General features: G+C 39.9%; 2 protein-coding genes across 3 annotated transcripts in view; one reads left to right on the top strand and one right to left on the bottom strand.

The window, feature by feature from the left end:
- Positions 1-4867, top strand: part of ZPBP (zona pellucida binding protein) — a 31906-nt gene extending 27039 nt beyond the window's left edge. Inside the window, exon 8 of the mRNA XM_065052734.1 lies at positions 3286-4867. Within this exon, the coding sequence (XP_064908806.1) occupies positions 3286-3377 (92 nt within the window). The 3' untranslated portion in view covers positions 3378-4867. The remainder of the gene's footprint in view (positions 1-3285) is intronic.
- Positions 4868-12036: 7169 nt separating this feature from the next.
- The window catches only part of VWC2 (von Willebrand factor C domain containing 2), a 59024-nt gene continuing 49878 nt past the window's right edge, over positions 12037-21182 (bottom strand). For both annotated transcript variants that reach the window (XM_065052732.1, XM_021280674.2), the window contains exon 4: positions 12037-12528. In XM_065052732.1, coding sequence (XP_064908804.1) covers positions 12377-12528 — 152 coding nt within the window. In that variant the 3' untranslated portion in view covers positions 12037-12376. The remainder of the gene's footprint in view (positions 12529-21182) is intronic.

Here is a 21182-nt window from a genome sequence, read left to right as displayed (position 1 = left end):
GTTCTATGTTAAATAAAGCACATTGTTCCAGGATAACTTAATAAAATATTCTGGTAACAGCTACATGAGGTATGTTCCACCATTAAATCTTACTTAACATAGGCAATTGAGTCACATAATTTTCATAATTTTTCTGCTTTATAAATATATATATATATATTTAAATAAGATGCAGCTGTGAGTTTAATACAGTACAAGATGTCATGTTTCTTAGGGCTTCTCTGGAGGGACAATTTCATATCATACCCTGTACTAGCTTTATGAAATATTTTTTGTCCTGTATTATTATTCTGCAGAGCTTGACTTCTGTGGTATTTTTAATAGACTAGATATTAAGTAGTCAGTTCTAATTTGGTTTTCTTCAGTTACTTCTCACAGTATGATGATTATTTATATTACTAAAACATAGTATCTTGAAAGTTCAAAAGGAAATACATTATTCAAGAGAATATTGAAATAGTACTAAAAATCATAAGAGTGCAAAATAGTGGTTAGTTTATACAAGAACAAATTAAGACATTGTGTACATTTCAGTTTGTGAAGTGTGAAGTGGCAACTATATAAAATATGCTATAAAGATAGAATATTTTGCTAAGAAGTTTATACTTTCAAAGTGAAGGTGTAACAGTAGGAGTTTTCCATTAGTGAAAAGACTGAAACAAGTTAAGTTTACTGGTTAAAGAAACTCTCCAGAAGCTGGCTAAATAATCTACACGTCTGTACATCAGATTCCTTTCTTTTTTTTCATCCTTTCTGCTAGACAGTAAACAGATGATGCTCCTGAGAAATAAACTTTTAATCTCATTGTAAGAGAAATCTACCTTACTCCAATTAAAATAAACAACATTCTGAAGGATTTACTAGATGTGTACCTGTAACTTTCAATAAAAATAATAGAATTACTCCTCTGTTTCACGAGATGACTGATTTTCCAGACAGAGGTTGGAAAATACCTTTAGTTACATACAGCATAAAGCTTTCTCTTTCCCATAAAGTCATTTGTACTGTCACAGGGGAGTGATTTTAGGGTTCTGCTTGCTGCAGAATGATGTTTAGATTTCTTAAAGAGAAGTGTGACCTTAAAGAGTTCGGTGGCGGGTTTGCTCTGTTATTTACTGCATGGGGGAAATATGCAAAGCCGAATGCTGCTTACCTTCTCTCCAGGTGCCTGTATCCGTTCATGAAGCAAACTTTCAGGCATCTTCCCTCCCTGATAACTGTTCGCTCCAGGGGCTGTGTCATGGAGCTCCAGAGGCAAACTCTCAGGCGAGGCTTATGTCCATCACAGTGCAAATGTTCAGGATTCTTCCCTCCCTAATAACCGTTTGCTCTGGAGCCTAATTTTAAAGCTCCAGTCACAAACTTTCAGGCAGGGCCCTTAACCTCATGCAGAACAGACTTTCAGGAAACAAAATTATCAGAAAATAAAAAATTTAACGGAGTAGCATAGCAGAAGGGCTGGCTCAAGCTGGGTACCTGTGCAGAGGTCTGCCCGAGCATAGGAAACTACAAACTTTATCTTTACAGACCATTCACACCAAGATCCAGTCTAATAGCAAAATTTTACCACCAGGTCCTTTTGCTCCCCTTTGGACCCTTTTTCCCTGACTCCACGTGGGGCTTTGTTTTGTTCAGTTGTAGGCATTGATTTTGGTCCATATCCTTGAAGGTGCCATTTTGTCTGGATAAATCCTTTCTTCTCAGTGAAGTGCAAAACAGACCCTGCTTTGCAGATGTCTGTGATATCTCTGCGTTAGCCTTGGATTGTTGTTTTCCCAATCAGACCAATTTTTCCCCAGCAAAATGCAAGCTAGACTTTATCTTGTAGGCATTCAGTGTAATCTGCAGTTGCGAGCAGGACCTTACAGCTTAAAATTTTAGCAAATTTAGTCTACCAAGTAACATGAATTAAAGAGTACACTAAAAATCTTACAACCTTTTATCTCTAAATAATCTGTTACATTTGGTGTGCATCTACTTAAGCTAAATGATCAACACTGAACTTGAATTGGGCTCATCCACTGATCTGTGAGTAGTAAAACCACTGCCATACAGCTCACTTATTTAGCAGGGAGAGCTCAAAGTGGGCTCATCCAGGCTGTCGAATTTATGGAATGAAGCGGTTGGCTTGTAGTCAAATTGCATACAGTATGAAAAGTCTGCATGAGACTCCCTGCTCCCACAAGCCACCGGTGATCAGTGTGCATTCTGCTTCCCTGTGGCTCTCGTGGAAGGAGTTCCTGGCCTGGCTGCAGCTCAGGCCTTTACCTCCTCTGGAGCCTGGACCAAACTGCTGCTGATTTGGCTGAGGGTTGGTCGAGTGCACCCGCCACGTGTACTAATGTACAAAAAAGGCAAGGTTTTGACATAATCTGCAGAGGATTCCTTCTCTCTTACATTTCACAAGACCTCTAAAACCCTCTTCAGTCAATAGCAGTGGCAAAAATGCCAGGTCAAGCTAATAACAGGCACTGGGGATCAAGTGAATCCTGCCAGCCTCAACAAATGAAGATAACCCAAACCAAACACTGAAAATCCTGCTTGAGGTTTGTGCAGTAGTGACCAAGAAGTCATTAAGCCAGGCAAACCTCAATAACCAGGTAAGCACCAACTTTGCAAAAGGGAGAAAGGTCTTAATTACCTTTGCATACTGAATACTAATGCTGTTAATTAAAGATCAACCCTAAAGAAAAGCTACCATTGCCAAATTGAAGTATGATTCGGGAAGGGTAGGCATAACCAAATAGCTCAAATTCTGCTTGTTTTTCTGCCAAGAGAACAATACTGAATTAGTCTCTTGTGATGAAATCATTCTGCAGATGACAAATGGCATAACATGATCCAGCAAGAAAAAATGTTTCATTCAGACACTTGTTCTGCATCATACACTGATTTCTGGTTTGATATATTATTTTTGCACTACCTAATAATAATAAGAGCTTAGATTTCAGCTTTATTTTGTCTTGTATTACTTATACAAGCAGCTATAGCAGTTTATTTAAAACATCATTGGATATAGGCCATATTAGAATGTAATTGATGGACATATCCCCTGTAAGTAGATGCAGTGAAAAGTGATTAAGAGAAAAATATGGTGGAATAAATAGATGATTTAGAAAATATGTACATTTTTTTTACATAAGCAACTAGCAGAATACTGGAAAAAAATCTGATCTGTTTTCAAATAGATAAAGATGCATTTTAATCACATTTAATCACATGTAAATATTTTTATCACTTAAATTCGACCTTTTTTCCTTGTTTTTTTTTTTTCCTTGTCTGTAGTTGTATGCAACCCAGGATCATACAATCCCAGTGAAGGAATGCACTGTCTTCCGTGTAACAGCAGTTTGATATATGGAGCAACAAAGTGCTAACGGCTGAGGGATTTGCACTCTTGCAATAGCTCTTATGTATTTCAGCATCGCAATATTAAAATGTGTACAGTTTGGTTACATCAATAGAATACGCTTGTTTTTATGAAGTAATGATTCATCAGCATATTGGTAAAATGGTTTAGTTCATACCACTTAGGACTACTTCATTTCTAATGTCTTTAGAATATCTGCTAGGCTAATAACCAATAGAGACAACTATTTAAAACACATCAATACACAAGCAGAAGTATTTTACATACTTAGTCCTTTGCTGATAGACCTCAGCTTCTCTCAGCATGGACTGGTGTAAGGAGTCTATAGTGTAGTTTTCATTTACCTGCCCAGTCAGTTGTTTGTTAAGAGGAATACAGTGAACAGCACTATATACATCCAGTACTGAGAGGTCATGAATGTTGCAATGTAGCCTCAAATGCAAAAACATCCTAATAACTTTCTTTCAAGATGAATTGTAATATCGCTACTGACCAGTTGGTAACTTCTTCCCAAAGAACGTAAAATTCCACTTGGGACAGTCATCTGTTCCACCTTTAAGATACCAGCTTCAGCATAACACACTTGTTCTTACATGAAGAAAACAAATGGTAACAGAAAATACTGTGGTAGTTTTTATGACACTCATCTTGACTTTTGTAAGACTGTTGAGAATTACTACGCAGTTGACTCAATGCATTCCTTGTCACTGTCATTCATAAACAGCCTTATTTAAGTTGGTATTCAGTAACAGAATCCTATTTATTTAAAATCCTATTTATTTTGTATTTACGCATTATACCCCATACAAACTACAGATTTTTTATAAATATTACAGAGTTTATACTCTTTTTCCCCTTAGCTGTTCTTCCTATCTAGCTGATTTATAAAAATGAACTAGATGTGAAGGCCATTTTTAGCTCTTTGTTTTATCTGGAAAATGAGTTTTGCAAGTGTTTGTTTTTTCAAGCACAAATTTGGACCACAGGTTTGAATATGTATATCTTCAGGCACTGTACTCTGAAAAAAAGGAATAAAAAGCCATACCATGCTACACTAAGAAGCATTTTGTCGATAAGATGCATTATCTTAAGATACTATACTATAGGATTCCACTAATAAACTGTTAATGTGACAGAGCCTGAAGCTCCAAATATATTGTATTTTGATGTGAAGGACACAAAAAATGAAAACAGTACCGTAGAAAGTAATTAGTAAGACTGGATGATTTGTTTTTCCAGTTTGGATGAACTAAATTAATTTCTTCATAAAACATATGCAAGTAAGGCATTCGAAAAAATGGTAAACATGCATTATCAGGATTCTACACAGTGACACTGTTTATTGTTCAAACACAAGTATAAACAGCATAACTATCAGAATGTATAAAATAGCTCTTTTTATCAAATGCCATTTGAAAATAAATAGCTGGGAAAGAGCATGTTAAAAAATGTTTAGCAGTTAAGAAATTAAACTCTATTTAACTGTAATCCATAGAATGTCTGAAGGCTACCTATTCTTTATTTTGATGTTGTAATTAGAAATGAACGGACTTCAGGATCGTTACAGGAGGCTGAAGCATTGCAGGTCCATTTGTTATGTCCATGATTTCCCACTCACAACAGCGCTAAATTAGTTAGCATTAGTTTGAATTATCAATGGCTAAAGAGAGAGCATAGTATGCAGTAGGTTTTTTCTGAAAATACAGATTTTGTTTTTGTTAAATAACCACACAAGAAAATAATATCAGCATGTGGAACTTCCTCCAGGATGGATAGCAAATTGATTTGAGAATTACCCTCTGAAATGAATGCAGCTTTTGAAGGCCATAGTAACATTGATTAGGCAGTGTTTTTACATTTTAATGTATTTACCTTCCTGTTGCACAGCAGAAAGAGAAAGCTCTGGCTGGCAGACCATTTTGTCAATTAAAGACATTTCTAGAATTGCATCTATACTTTGAGGGAGAATAAGAAAGCTGATGTAGTTTTCACTGGGGTATTATACACACTAGAAGATTGGATTTCTCATCCATATGTACCTTTGTGGATTTTAGCAGAGTATAGAAATGATGGGTTTTGGTCCTCCTGGTAGCTGAGATTCACTTTAGTTCACAAAGTTTGCACATCCTTTAAGGCTTACTGGAAAAAGAAAAGTACGTGGTTATAAAAGTTTGTCTCTAATTCTGCCTACTATGAACAAAAGCACTTTACACGAGTATTTGTGAACGTTCTCTGTCATTCAGTGATTGCAGTCAAGTACAGATGCCTTATGATAGGTGCAATCCGTGGAAGAAATCCTGATCTCAGTTAACGGTATTAACCTGGGTTTCAAAATTACTCTTGGTTTATGCTGGCTTAACCAAGAAAAGAATTCCCATTTGTCAATGCATACATGCTGGATATACATCTCTCATCGCTAAAATATTTTAGGTTGTATCTTGTATGGTTGGAGCCAGAAGAAAGAAATTTCTTTGCATATAAGACATGGAAAAAAGTTGTCCTTGCTTATCTGTTCCCCAAAATAATTACATCACAGAATCACAGAATCGACTGGGTTGGAAAAGACCTCAGAGATCATCGAGTCCAACCCTTGGTCCAACTCTAGTCCGTTTACTAGATCATGGCACTAAGTGCCATGTCCAATCTCAGTTTAAAAACCTCTAGGGACGGCGAGTCCACTACCTCCCTGGACAGGCCATTCCGATGCCTGATCACTCTCTCTGTAAAGAATTTCTTTCTAATATCCAGCCTAAATTTCCCCTGGTAGAGTTTAAGCCCATGCCCCCTTGTCCTATTGCTAACTGCCTGTTTCATGTTAAACTTACTTACATTTCCTCACGTTACATCTGCTATGTGTTTATTTTGCCACATTGTGTGTGAACTGATATGAAAAACATTCCTGTTTTTCATAAATTCACATCTTTGCCATAAGGTAAAATCTGCGCGCACAGGACACACTCAGCACACTCCGCTTTTGCAGATGGTCCTGCAGTTTGTTCAAAATCTGCAGCGGTGCTCTGTATCCTGCTGGAACTGGAGTGCTTACTGGTTTATGTGATATTTTTCCCTTTTTGCCAAAGCAACATGAAGCAGGCCAGCTTCTAGAGTTCTACTAAATCGACAAGATTACTAGCAGATGTAAGTAGGAAACTCAACATTTATGACTAATAGACTACACATCTTCAACAAAACTGATTAGTTATTCCGTTACTATAGTCTGCCTGCTCTTTTCAACAATAGTTTTATTCATGCTGTATATTTCTTAAAAGCAATGATCTTTTTAAAAACAGGAAACTGTTAACTGTTATAGAAGTAGCATCACTATTAGCTAATAGCTCCAAATGAACAATGTGACAAATAATTATGTTAAATTGAGAGTGGACTGTTTTTAGACATCAGTGTTTGTGATGCTAATTATATCAGTGTTTTCCTATTTACTGATTAATTAATATTCACATCAGTATTTCCACATAGGCTCAACAAGTAAACAATAAAGACTTCTGTCTTCTTTATAACTGATAATTGACATACAAGTTGGGACTTTTCCTGTATTTGTTTTATAAGTGTATAAAATGAATGAGGCACATATTACATATGAACAATTGGAAAAACATAATAGATTGTGTTTATTTTTTTTCTTTGCTATGGGAGTTGTTTAATGTGACATTTCGAAAGACCGAAAATTTACATTTGCCACACTGTGTGGCAAATATAAATTTACACTTTCACTGTGGTTGAGCATAAGTATATTTTAAGAGGAAAGAGGATTCTGGGAAGGAGCGGCTGTCTTCTCAAAACTAAACAAGTTATAAACTTTCTGAGGTAATACTTTCTTTTATCAAAAAGTGATGAAAATTTGACTTTTTAGATACCCAGAAAAACAGTCTGTGATATTCAGTTCAATGGCATCTCCCCAGTTTGTGCTTTGTTTTTAATGCAGCAGGAACAGAAGGCATCAGGTGTATTTTTGCAGACAGAAAACCCATGGTAACACAGGCTTTGAAGAAAATTCATTGCCTGACAAGAAGAATAACTGAAGCATTTAGTTGGATTGCATTAGATTGTTAAACAATATGTGCCTTTCAAAGCCTCCTATGTATTATGGAGCTATCATACTTCAGACATTAAAATTACCATCAAAAAGTAACATTAAATGCTTTACAGTCCTGTCAGTATAGTTTATATTACACCGTATAATAACAGAAGAGATTGTTTTCCAAAGTGAGGGAACCTTTGATAATTTATTTTTCTTTCTTATTTGTATTAAAACTTTAATTCAATGTCATTTAAACCTGCTTTCCATTTTACATCTCTGGAGATCATCTCGTCCAATACCTTGCTGAATGAAGGTTTGACCACAGCAAACTGCTCAGGGCTGTGTCCAGTTGGGTTTTGACCATCCTCAATAACGGAGACGCTACAACATCTTTGAGCAACATCCTCCAGTATCTAATCACTTCTACAGCATGACTTTTTATTTCATCTCCAACTAGAATTTCCTGTATTTCAGTTGGTGCACAAGTACATTTCTCACTCACTTTTCTTACAATATTCTTTTAAAATCTCCCTATGAAATTCCTGTATGACATTGTAGCTTTGCTTTTTTTTTGAACATTCCTACCATAATGCTCAGCTCCGTTGTCTCGTATTTTTCCTCTTTTTCCCCTTTTCTCTTTTCAGTCTCTCCTAAGTATTTAAGTGAATACCAGCACACTCATTTTTGTGGTTTAAACAAGTAGTATAAAGAATCCTATTGCATACAAACTGTGCAATTTTATAATTACCTGAAACCATCTACAATATAATCTCTTCAGGCACCTACTGACACAGGTTTGAAGCCAAGTTAATGATCGTGCATTCTGACAACAACGGATGAGGCCAAACCAAGAATTAATTTGTGCTCATTTCAACTGGGAAATAAGCAGAAGCAAGGGAAGTAGAAGCAGAAATATCATATTCATGCCAATGCAGCGACGTAAGAACATTTGAGAAGAATATTCATGAGTAACAGACCTTCAAATACAAAAATACAAAATTACTCATGAGCTATCAGTGTGCCCAGAAATACAGCTTCTACAGACATAACCCACCTGCAAAGCTGAAGGACAACTCATGTGCAGGACACATAATACTGTTTGGACTGAAGCAAAAACCAGCTTCAGCAGGGAAGCCAATATTCTCAAATTTGTTTCACTGGAAATGATGAAGGTCAAACAGGAGCAGGTGTATTACATGACCAAATCATAACATTTAGATAAGTACATGTGGCCACTAGACCAGTTCTGTTTTATTTTTTGCTTAGCAATTAAATTCGTTTAAAGGAGAATGTTTTCTGACTGCATTCCATAATGGCTAATTTTTTACTCTCTGTAGTAGGGGGCTTGGTGCTGTGTTTGTGACCAATGCTGATAACACACCAGTATTTTGGCTGTTGCCGAACAGCGTATGCACAGCATCAAGGTCTTTTCTGTTTCTCACTCGCCCCCAGTGAATGAGGGTGCGCAAAAGCTTCGGAGGGTGCACAACCAGGCTGGTGACCCAAAATAATGAGAGAGATATTCCATGCAAAATAATGTCCTGCTCAGTACTAGAATGGAGAGGAGCAAGGTTTAGGCAAGGTTACCTATCTTTTGTTTGGGAACTGGCTGGCTGCCCAACGACCCATGGGAGGTGATAAGTGATTGCCATTGCAGAGCTTGGTTTTATATTTTTGTTTGATTTGTTTTAATTTTTCTTCTACTCTGCTGATTGAATTATTTTCATCTTGACCCAGGAGTTTTCTTGCTTTTACTCTTCCATTCTTTTTCCTTGTCCCACTGAGGGTGGGCGGTGGGGGAGCAAGTGAGCAGCTGTGTGGTGCTTAGCTACCTACTAGGGTTAACCCACAACACGCTATGTACTAACTGTGGTTCCACCATTGAGTGAAGCTGGTGAGATCTGCCCAAGAAGAGTCACTCAGCCTATTTGCCCATCTCAGGGATAACCAAAGAGTTCTTATACTACAGGCCAAAGCTGGATGTGGCCAGTGATCTCAGCATAAAGGTGAAAAGCTCATTATGACTTCTACCTCACTACATTAAAAAAGCAAAAGCAAAACCAAACCAACAAAAAAACCTCCAACAACAACAAACCAAACCCAAACAAAAGGCTCTCAAAAGACTTGAAGTTTATTTCTCAAAAAAGGAAAGATACTGTATCTCAAAATAGAAGCTCTTTAAGAAATCACCCACAAAGCTCAGTGTCAAGATGAATTTGCCCAGGATATTCCATATGAAATGGGAAATGACCAGCCTATCACTACAGTAAAGATGACATTAATATGTTGGTACCAGGACTGAGAGATGAAAAAATATTTTGGAAAAATGTGCAATAGAAAATATTTATAAAAACTACACTAGAAACAAGCTAAATTATCCCTCCCTTAACTTTGCGCTCACTATTTCAATAAAGACGGAACTTCCAAAAAGAACAGAAATTTAAGCCCTGGGAAACAGTATAAGGTTTCACAAGGACCTCCAGTGAAGAAGCAAAGGGTGAGTAGTCCAAGGGGAGACTTCTAGAAACTTGAACATTATGGCCATACAGTGAAAGACACAAATTCTGAGTCTCTCATAATTTCACTGAAAGCGGGTGTGCCTCTTAAAGAGACACTTAGCAGCCCATTGGGAAGGACAGTCCCGCACCGGGCTGCAAGTCCACCTGCTCTGCTGTTACACCACATGGCCGCTTCTGATGGTGGCCACTTCTACTCATCTTGAGGAAATGCACATGGAAGACCACAGGCACTCATGGCACTTCCCCAGAGCTGTGCAGATACTTGATTTCAGTAAGCAGAAGCCCACACAGCCATGAGGCACGGGCCCTACTGATTTAAAAGCTAGCTGTCTATCAGGCAACTACTGAATCTTATGAAATGGATAGATGTACTTAAAATAATACAATTTTTAGCCAAATCATATCTTCTTCCAAACATGCAGTGTCTCACTGTGTTAATAAGTAGTATACAATGAATAAGGTACTCCTTTTATAAAATGGCAAAATGAAGTATTTGTATTTCGAAGTGTACTTATGGTCTAGGTACAAATGAGACATGAAACACTTCTTCCCTTCTTCCAAGAAAAAAAGATAAGCCGTACTCTGTGTCACCTTCCACTGCTACCAGCAGACTCAGTGACAACCCAGGCAAAACATTTCCTGCACCCCTGCTACGAATTCCAGCTACTGGAGAAGAGTGTTTCCAGTACAATATTTACATATGTGTGAATCGATTTCAGGGAAAATTATTATTTACTTAATTTTTGTGTGATTTGAAACTATGCAAATCCAACAATCTGTCTTCCTCTCTCTTATTCTTCTTGTGACTAGACCAATACCACGCATGGCTTTGCCACAGGACTGTTCATGCAAGAGACAGTTCCTTGATTTCTGATTCTGTCACTGCTCTTCCTCTCCTGTACCACCACTGGGGAAAATAATGCCCAGTGACAGACAGACACATGCTTAAAATACAGGTGTGAGGTGATAACTGGGATCCACTGAAGTCACTGGCAAAATTCCATGGTCTTCAGAAGTACCAAAAAGCCATACTTTGTATGCTTGCAAACCTGGTAACCAGGTTACACCACAGGAGTAAGTAGCAAAGGGTAGGTGGGAATTTAAGCAATAGTCTTCTGGTTTTAGATATTGATTTATTGAGTCTTCCCTCTAGCAAAAGCTTAAAGGCAAGTCTATGTTTGTTTGTTTTCTTAAGCCTTGCCTTAACAGGTGTTTAGAGCAGATGTATTGTAGGAGTTGGTGATAAACTAAACTAAAACCAACGTGAATCTAAGCAAAGGCTGTTGATGGCTGAAGCAGGTAGATGTGATTCGCCTCACCTGTAGTCAGGGTCAGCTTCTCTGCTAGAAATCCTTTGATGGATTGACCTTTCTCCTCAACACACTGTGTCACAGACCCCGCACAGACTACCAGAAAGACCAAAACGTTGAACCAGCACCAGTAAAGTGGCAGGAGCAAGACCCGAAGAATGGCACAGCAATTAACCAGCTCTTCTGCCCATGAACTGGCAACAAGGAGCCATACCAGTGGAGGCCTGTTTGGCTGTTCTTGTCCTTCCAGTGCTTCTCCACATTCATTATGCATTACCATTAACGATGCCACATAGTTACTTACCATCATTTCCACCAGCTGGGTGATGTGATGTTGTTCGTGTCACAGAGGAATTTGTCCTGCTGCAATGTGTTATGACTGAACTGAATATTAGAAACTGATTTTGTCCCATTAAATTTTTATAGCAACTGCTGTGAGAGACCAGTTTCATATTAACCACTGCTCCAAGTTATCCTAGCTGTGGACCAACAGAGAGGCATCGCTGGAACTAAGAGAGGCCATCTCACTTCTACACTACAGCTATATTCATAAATGAGTGCATGTTCTCTGAAAATATATCCTACTCCATTTTTTCAAAAGTGAGAACATAAAAGTTTTGTCATACACTGGCTCTGTCCTGGCCCACTAAACTAAAGAAAAAAGCAAAACAAAACAAAACAAAAAAACAACAAAACAAACCCATAAACCAAACCAAAAAACTCCCAAGAAAACCCTCAGATGATGAAACTAGAATAGAAAAGTAATGTTTTAGCCATGGTGCACAACAGGACAGGCAACAATAACAGTACTTTAATCTGTATTGTCTATATAAAACATTTATTTTAAGCTCTATAATGGCATTATAGAAATACATAGAATATTTTATAGAGTGTATTTTAGTGTACTCACTGTGAAAATAACACATTTATTAAGACAGGTATTCTTATGTCCAAACGTTTTAAATATATGCACTTCTTTGCCTTGCAGTAGCATGTTACTTTGAAAAACAAAATATCAATATTTTATTCTTTGCTTCTCACCAGCATCTTCTCATTCAGACTTCCTTGGGTCATCTAGGATGCTCACTGCTGTGAGATATTTTATAAAAACCACGAAAAAGTACTTAGATTTGTGTATTTCCTATATTTGTTTGCATTCATGTCTAGTGCACATAGCTTGCCGTTCAATCCTCCAAGTGCCTTCTTCATAAGTACAGTGACATATAGTGCATTCATCAGTTTTCACCTCCCGGCCCGCTGGAATGACAAGGGTTTCTGCAAAGCAGTTTGGGCCTAAAAAAAATAACAAAAAAAAGGAGTTTACTATGCGATACCACAGCACACTGTAATCCAGCACACTTTGGTTTTAGTCTCCAGCACAGAAAACCTAACACCAAGTGAGTAACGCTGGGCACATTAAACAAAGGTGAACATCGCGCATGAGGCAGAAAAGCAGCAAAGAGAGGAAAGATCCTGCCCTTCATTGTGGCTGAATGTTTTCAGTACGGAGCACACTGCCTTCCCCAGGGGAGGGCGCAATAAACCCCTTCTGCAAAACGTGCAACCGTGACAGAGACCTGGGCACAAACTGACGACGCAGATTAACACAGATTTAAGCTAGAGAAAAAGCCAGCTATTGATAATGCAACACTGAAACTCTAAGCTACTAGAGAGCTGTTTGTAACTGTTGTTAGTTTTTCTCCATTAGAAACATTGTATTTTGTGTACTAATCAAAGTATCAGATTAGTTTATTTTTCATTTCATGCAAAACCAGGCCTTTTCCACTAGAATGGAATAGCTCCAGCCTCTTCCGTATGAAGACACTTTTCATGTATGAAATGAAATATTCTATCTTAGGTAAGTCACCAAGTCTACAAACACCCCTTTTTGTAGAACACCCAAATAACTTCATTTCCAAGAACAAGGCAGGAGAACGACCCATCAGCACAATGTTCACAAGACAAATCTGGTTCTTTCAAAAGGTGACATCCTTGCATCTCTTTGCCACAGAAGGTTGTGAGTGATGGATTACCTACAGTTTTGTCAAAAAGTAAACCTATTTCTGCCTTGAAAACCCACATGCGCTTGCAAAGCAGCACTAAAGTCTGGCCACTCCACAGCACATTGGTACCACTGTCTACCCCTGTAGGATGTGCAGTAGGGGGCAGATATATCGTATTAATCTGATACAGCTGAAACACTTGAAAGAATATGGGTGTGGAAAATGTTTATCAAGTACCAACTTGTTTGCCACACAAGTAAGTCAGTCACAGATGAGGTTCAGTCTTCCATTGCCAGGGTTCTACTGTAAGACCAAAGGCAAACAGCACAGCTTCTTTTTCTAAGGCAATGTATTTGTGTTTTGTAAGTGCTTCCTCTAAAAAGCAAGGGTAGGTGCACACTGCACATTTTAAAAGACAAACCAAACAGTTCACGAATCAATTGTAATAGTTTTCTCTCTGGATCAGGTTGCACGTTTGTGTACTGACACTGCAGCCTGAGAATCAGTTGTCAAATTGACAACAACAAAGGCCCTTCCTCAATAAAGATGAAAGAAGAGACCTGCAAGACTTGCAGAAATTTGCTTCACCAAATCATACCCATTAAACCTCTGAATATTTAAGAATATTTTGTTATAGGACTGATTGTTGCTAAAGATCTCTAGCATGTAGCACCTTCCCTAGTTTTGGATGGCCTCAGGCTCATCCAAGTCCTTGGATGCAGAATGGATAGTAAAATATAGCATCTCATGTAAAGTTACGTACTTTACATATTAACTAACTTAGGTTACTGTGGTACATTTGTGTTCTCACCCTCCTCCATCTGTTCATGCAAAGTACCACTGGATTGGACAATGCAGGAAGGACGACTTTGGGGTGCAAGACATTCTTCCTGGGTCCCACCGCACACTGGCAGGTGTCCTAGTTTTCAACTGAGATAAATCAGTGTTATTAACTATGCTGCTCTCAGGGGAACCTGAAAGATTTCACCTCTAATCTATATAATTCTATTTCTGTTAAACACAGTGTTCTTGCACCTGATAATTTTTTCATCCCAAGATAGGTTCACTCACACATTAGGCTAAAGATACATGAGTGTTTTGCAGGCTGACCTGTAACAGACCCAAGATTTACAAAGCTATGTGATACAAAGAGTTAAAATATTAAAAGCAGAATCTACTTTCCTTGAAGAATTTGTACGAAACCTACAAAACCACTTGAAATTTAAAAACTATGTAAAAGGCACAAAAGCAACAAAAGTGATATCAATCCCCTGTGCAGGATTTATTTCATTCTGGGAAAGTAAATGTTACAGGCTATACTTGGTTATAAAAACCAACTGAGGAATGAAGTAAAAACAGTGTAACACACGTAATACAGTTCACTAGGATTCAGAATGTAAATACCTCCATTCACAATTATCAGCACCTTAATGCCATGTGTGATGAGTCCTTCTTACATAAAAACTGATTAAATGTAAAGATACAAGTAAGCCCTAAATTGTTAAACTATTTAATACAGGGTAAAGTCATTGCTTTGGCAAATCTACAGAATAACCATCTACTCAAGAAAGGGACCCTACAAAATAAATGACAGCAACAAAATATGTTATTGAGCAAGCTAGAATTTTTTTTTACTATTATGCAACTTTTCTGTAGAAAATTGCTTATTTTCTGGTTCTCCATTTGCACTCATCATTACTGTAACTGCAAATTCTATATTGTACTTATGCTGCCAACAGTCAACTGGCATTCCTGCTTCATCCTTTTTCTTTGCAATATCGTGTGTGCACAATATTGTGGTTAATGTTACAGAAAAGGTCACCAACGAAAAGGCTGAACTGACTATATTACTGCAACACCATGCACATAAATGTCAGTACAATATAGTGTCCAAATACAGGAAAGTAATTCCACAGCTGTCCTTCTATCATTTCTCCAAAGCCTCAGAGTTATTCTAGGGGAAAAAAAAAATGAACTGTGCCCCAAACCTCAATCAATTTTGGAGCTGTTAGGAGCTAGTCCTGGTTTGTGGTGTCCTGTGGCTCTCTTCTCACTAAGCAGGTGATGCTCATCCCTTTCCTTCTCCTCTGAGAAGCAGTTGCAGAAACCAGATATACACCTACATCTCCAGCAGCCCTTGCCCAGCCCCTGCCAGCTGGATGGACGCTGCTGATGAACCAGCTAACAAGTCGATTCTCCATCTGCCTAAAAGGACAGTGGAGAAACTGAGGAATTAAAGACTTTGAGCAGACAATGGGGCAAGGAGGCAGAGGTGAAGCACGAAGCTGGAGTTAGGCTCAAGAGTGACATTTTCTCACTCTCCCTTAGCAGAGGGAAGCTGAAGCAAGTTGTTTCCTCCACATTCAGAGTGGATCAGCTGCCCTGAAGGCACGGCATTTGCTGAAACTACTGCTTTACTTCAGGCTGGACAGTTGATTTTGCACGATTTGCAAGCTCTCATCACAAAGGGTGAGACATTTTGTGAGTTTCAAAAAAAGTTTGCAAAATTACCTGACCCAGCACATGAAAAGCATCTCCAAGTAAACAGAGGCCGTTCCAGCTCCAGAGCAGTAGTGGGCTTTATGACCAGGTGTTGCTCTTGCAGGAGCTGTGAATCTCTTCTCTTTGGCCTACAGAGCAGGCTGCCTGCTTTCTGAGCTCCTGCTTGGTAACACTACTGCTCTGCCCGACTTCAGCACCCGGTTCTCGCTCAGTGCAGCAGTGGCTTGTTTGAACTTGTTTGATTTATAGCATAAACCTCCTGGGCCCCATCCCCAACTGCACACACTTATTTAGCTCTAAGGAAGTCAGCGGTGCCACACATCTTCACAGTAGATGAAGATCTTGCCATATGACTCTTAAATCTGGCAGAAAATTCAATGTGACATATTGTACCAATTCCAAGCGCAGCTTGAAATCTACCACGACATCATTTGTTTTCCTAAAGTATATCCTGGCAGTATCAGACTCCGCTTAAGCCACACCACGCTGGTATCAGCAGAGATTTCTTTCCTAGGGCTAAGGCACAGTTGCTGCCATCTCAGCGATGTCTTGAAGCAGCGAGTTCAGTGCAAATCCTCAGTTCTCACGCTGAGCACCAGATTGGCACGCAGCTCTCGGCTCCCCCGCGTCCAAAACAGTGAATCCTAGCTTCCAAAAGCAACATTTATACAGGGATCTGAGGACCTAAAAAGGCATATTTGGTGGTTAATTCATCGAAAATTTACAACAGGATTCTCACCTCTTAAATGAGTAATACTAAAAAAGTTTAAAAATATTATTGGGATAAATGCTGGTTTTGTAATTTTTTTCGAAGTCCTTACAGTGATCCTGTGAAAAACTTCCAATGACTTATATTTTATGCTTCAGCGTTGACAAATGCAACAATCTAATTAAAATGCAAATTTTGTTATCTCGGAAGAAAACAGCCGATACTGATTATCAGCAGAGAACGCCCAAGCCACTCATCGACAAAAGCAATGGCACCTGAGCCTTGACAACCTCACCAGAGGCTCTCTGAAGCTTCTCCTCTCCTTCCACAAAACCACAGCTGTACTCTACAGAGTGATGCCCGTTTCCTCTGCAGCCTGCCCCTGCTTTTGCCTGGGCACGTGTTCCGATCGGTTCAAAAATACAAGATACAGCAATTTGGTAAATCGTGTTTTAATCAACTGTTTTTATCATGTGTTAAATCAAATTATGAACGAAGGAACCTGTTCAAGTGCAAATTCATGTGTTTGCCTGGAGAATAAGTCACGGCATATTTTTGCCAATTAGAACTACAGTGGCAACCTCCGGTATATAACACTTTGATGTAAGACTGCTTTAGGCTCTGGTTTATACTGAACTCCCTAATAGCTGCCCTTTTAATAGCTCCTTGCAGCAGTCAAACAGGTCACCCACAACATACCTCACAGCAGACCTATCTACTCTGACAGCTACACGGCATTCATCACTGTGATATTAGAGCACTTTGTAAATGACATAACCTCAACATTTGGCTTAGTCCCTATTTTTTTTCTTTCAAATGTCATGGACTTCCAGCTGTTACGACATGAAAAGACAGGTCCTATACTTCATCCTGGAAATCTTGAGAACCATGACATTATACAAGAAACAGCGGTGCTGGGTGAGATCAGAGGTTCACTCGCAGCAGCAGCCAAAAGGAGGTGCATGGGGAACGTATGGGAACAGAGCAAGCATGGTTCTTAAAATGTACACCCAGCTTCCAGCACTGTCTGAATGAAAGAATTCATGAATGGCTCCTGTGTGCTGAGTAAACGAAGCTAATGGATGGAGTTAATAGATTCCTTTATGATTAATCTCTCCAAGATCCTGCTGAACTCTCAAACAAGACTAGGTGGCAAGAAGGTCCACAGCTCTTGCACAGGGGCTAGAACAGTTTTATGTTGTTGCCTGACACTTCCCACCTGCTACCTAAGCTTGGTACCCCCAAATCCTGAGACTGGAAGAGGCAATAACAATCACCCCACTTTTGCCATGCCATTCATGAGCTTATAGACCTATATCATGCTTCCCATCCCTCCCAACACCTCACCTGCAGCCTGAGGAGGCCGGTTCTGCACCCCCACCAACCCCGCTGACCTCCCCAGACCTCTCCAAGTTCTTCTGCCTCTTTTCTAGGGCTGTGAGGACCAGACCTGTGCACCACGCTCAAGTTGTAGAAACACCATGGGCTTGTACAGTAGCACGGTCATCTTCCCTGTTTTGTTTCCCATTTGCCTCTTTCTTCCTGACATTTATCTTTTTGTTGTGACCACTGATGAAAAAGTTGAGCTGACATTTTCATGACACTGTGAATTTTAGACCACATAGAAAACTTACAGAAACGAATGTATCATTACACTCAAGTCAAATTCTGCTGCAGTGTTTCTGTATTAGAGAAAAGTTCCACTTTTCAGCAATGCTACTTGACAGTCTTCCATGTACAGCAAGAATGTTCCTGTTGTTCAGTAATTTCGGGAACATGCCATGGAAAGCGAAGCCTTCCCTCCCATCTTTCAGATCTTTCTTCTTTCTGACATTTCATGACTTTCTCCAGGATCTATTGCGGATGCCAGAGAGACTAATGAAACACTGAGCTGAAAGAAGAGATAGAGACAAACTCCCTGCCTGCATTTCAAGCAGTCTGCTGCTGCTGCTGACCTCGGATGCCACAGCACAAACCCAAGGACTCTTCCCCACCTCAGCTGGAAGTTACACCTGACAACTAGGGCAACCAAACCATGGGTAAAGGGTCCTGGAACAAAGTCCCTGACACACCTGCTGAGATATTTGAGATGCGTTTCAAAACATGCCAGCACCGCACAGAGAAACAAAATAAGGCTGCTCTGCCACGTAGCACCGCAGCAGCAAGATATCGAGATGCAGGCATTACCATCCTCATCCCTCTCAAATCTAACCACTTCCTCCAGAGATGGTATTGGTACCTACTCTGTGCCCTGCCAATCTCTAATCTCTCCTAAAGGGTCTGTATCTACCCATCTTGATTTTGGTTCCCCCTCACGCAGATATATATGTAATACACCTATCTCCTGCGAAACGTCAGCTCGGAACATAAAGCACAAAAAGCAGCTGGCAATAGCAGTCTGTGACTGGGAGTACAGCAGACTCTCATTCTGTCACGAAAATAAGCTCATCACCCTGGCTGCTGTCGCTGTGCCTCCTGCTCCCAATGCAGTGCAACCTTTTACTCGCCTCAGTACCTTTGGACGCTACTGAACCAAGTCCAAAAGAGAGTTTTCAGTCACAGAAGGAGGATTCAGGTATGCCTGATTTTAAGAGCAATTTGGGACCCTGAAGAACCATGTACTATTTCTGTGGTTTATCACTGCCTTAAGATATGGCAGCCAGAGAACCATGGCAAACACCCTAACAGACTTCCAGTAAATGTGCATATATATGACAGGGAGGAGAAAAAAAAAGGCTTCCATCCATTTTGCAATTTTACCTCACTGCTGTGGGAAGTAACAAAAGGCAGTGTGTGCAATGGCCTATGTTTATCGAAAGCTGCATTTTGTTCATGTTAGATAGAGTTAAGTATAATAAAACCCCTCCCTCTGTTAAAGTCATGTTTTGCTAGATGCTCAGGGAACTGGCAGATTGAAAGAAAATCTGCCAAGGGCAAAATAATTGAAAACAACATTTTGCCACCTGATTTAGAAGGACAGGTATAGCAGCATCTGCTGTGAGTAGAGAGACAGAAGAAAGCGCAATGAAGTTATCCTGTAACTAAAAGGGGTGACCATGTCTTCAGTGGCATTACTGTGACAAAGCAGGTATTAAAGTTCCAGCACTTGCTGTAGTCTAAGCATGCCTGTGTGTGTGCACGTGTTTTAATCCAGAAGATAAAACAAACTACAATCTTACTTAGAGCTGGGTTTTAATATTCCGTTTATGAGACTCACAAGCCCCGTTCATGATTAAGTTCTGTTGCTTTACTTTTTCATTTATCAGTGTGACAGCACTATTGATTCATGCATCATTGCAGTCCCAGTCCTAGAAATGGGAGGAGTGTCTAAAAATCCCACAGCACACCAAACAAAGCCACTGTGGCCACTAGACTGATCCTTTCCACCACTGCTTCTTCCCAACTCCGACTGTCCATTGCCTTGCACTTTCTGGTGGCATTAACATCCCTGGAATGATAATGCCAATGCTACCAAATCAATGCTCCCAAAACCAGAGCTGCAGAGTTACTTTTGTACAGATAGAAATTGCCTGCAGGAAGGAAACAGTCCGTAATCCTGATGCCACTGCTGTCCTTTTGGACTTTCAGATGTATTTAGAGAAGCAGAATTTCAGATATCTGCTTTTTGTGGACCAAACAAAAGGAAGCAAAGGCACATTGAACACTATACAATCCAATACTGCATCAGCCAAACAGAAAGCCTTGGAGCATAAAAGGGCCCAATTAAATAGGAGGCTCAAGTGCCATAAAAATAAACTACATCAAATAACTTCCTTTATCAGAGAAAATATAGAAAGACTTCAATACACTACTTAAAATGATTTTCAAAAGTCCTACAACTTGTAAAGGGATATTGCGTTCCACCCAGAAACGGCACCAATTAGACATGAGCTGAACACTGTGTATATCTTACAAAAAATTACATAAACACTTAGAATCCAGCAAGCCTGTGTCAATTTTTGTGCTCAGCTTTCTTGTAGCTCAGTCACCACCCAGACGATTAGGAAATTAGAGACAGCGGGCTTGAATGCATTGGGAAAACTCACCTTAGATGCCTCAGACAACAGAAACGCTCAGGGGCTGGTGCTGCTCCCCTGCAGCCCAACTCACTCCCAACCCTGCCTGTGGAACCTGGTTTTCACCCATGTTACACACACAGAAAGCTGCCTGCTTGTGTCCCCCCACATTCCCCCCCAGTTCTCTGCTCCCCCCTGCACTGACCAGGCCAGACGGTGACCCAGCTTGGGCTAAAGCTGGCCTGCAAGAGAGGAGAGTGGTTTTGGCCTTAAATGTGACCCACAGTGCAGCATCTTGCAGAGATGCTCTTGGTGGGGCAGCACCAGCAGCTGTGTGGGATTGGGGTTACACAGCAAAAGCATCGACCAGTCGCTTGGAAGCTATTTCTGAAGCTCAGAGAGGGCGGTGATGTCTAAGAAAACACAAAAACTGCAGAAGCATTGCCAGGCACTGTGGGGGCAGATGGACAGACAATGGTGGTGGGACATTGTGTGGGCTGCAGCGAGGTGAGCTGCTGCCTGCCCCAGACCGCATAGCGTAGGGACTTAAAAGCTCTGCTGCTGAGCTGATCGGGGTTAATCCTTCCTTTCTTAAGCTGTTTATTCATCCCAGTGACCCTGCCCGGCTCAGTGGGGTTACTGGGGACCTGGTGACAGACCTGCTCAGTGCTAAGTCACCTTCTTTGCACTGAGAAGCATCAGCTTAGTCTTCAGACT

The sequence above is a fragment of the Columba livia genome, chromosome 2 (genome assembly GCF_036013475.1).
Source record: "Columba livia isolate bColLiv1 breed racing homer chromosome 2, bColLiv1.pat.W.v2, whole genome shotgun sequence".
Lineage (NCBI taxonomy): Eukaryota > Metazoa > Chordata > Aves > Columbiformes > Columbidae > Columba > Columba livia.
The sequence above is the reverse complement of the archived record's forward strand: the minus strand, read 5'-3'. Positions and strand labels throughout refer to the sequence as shown.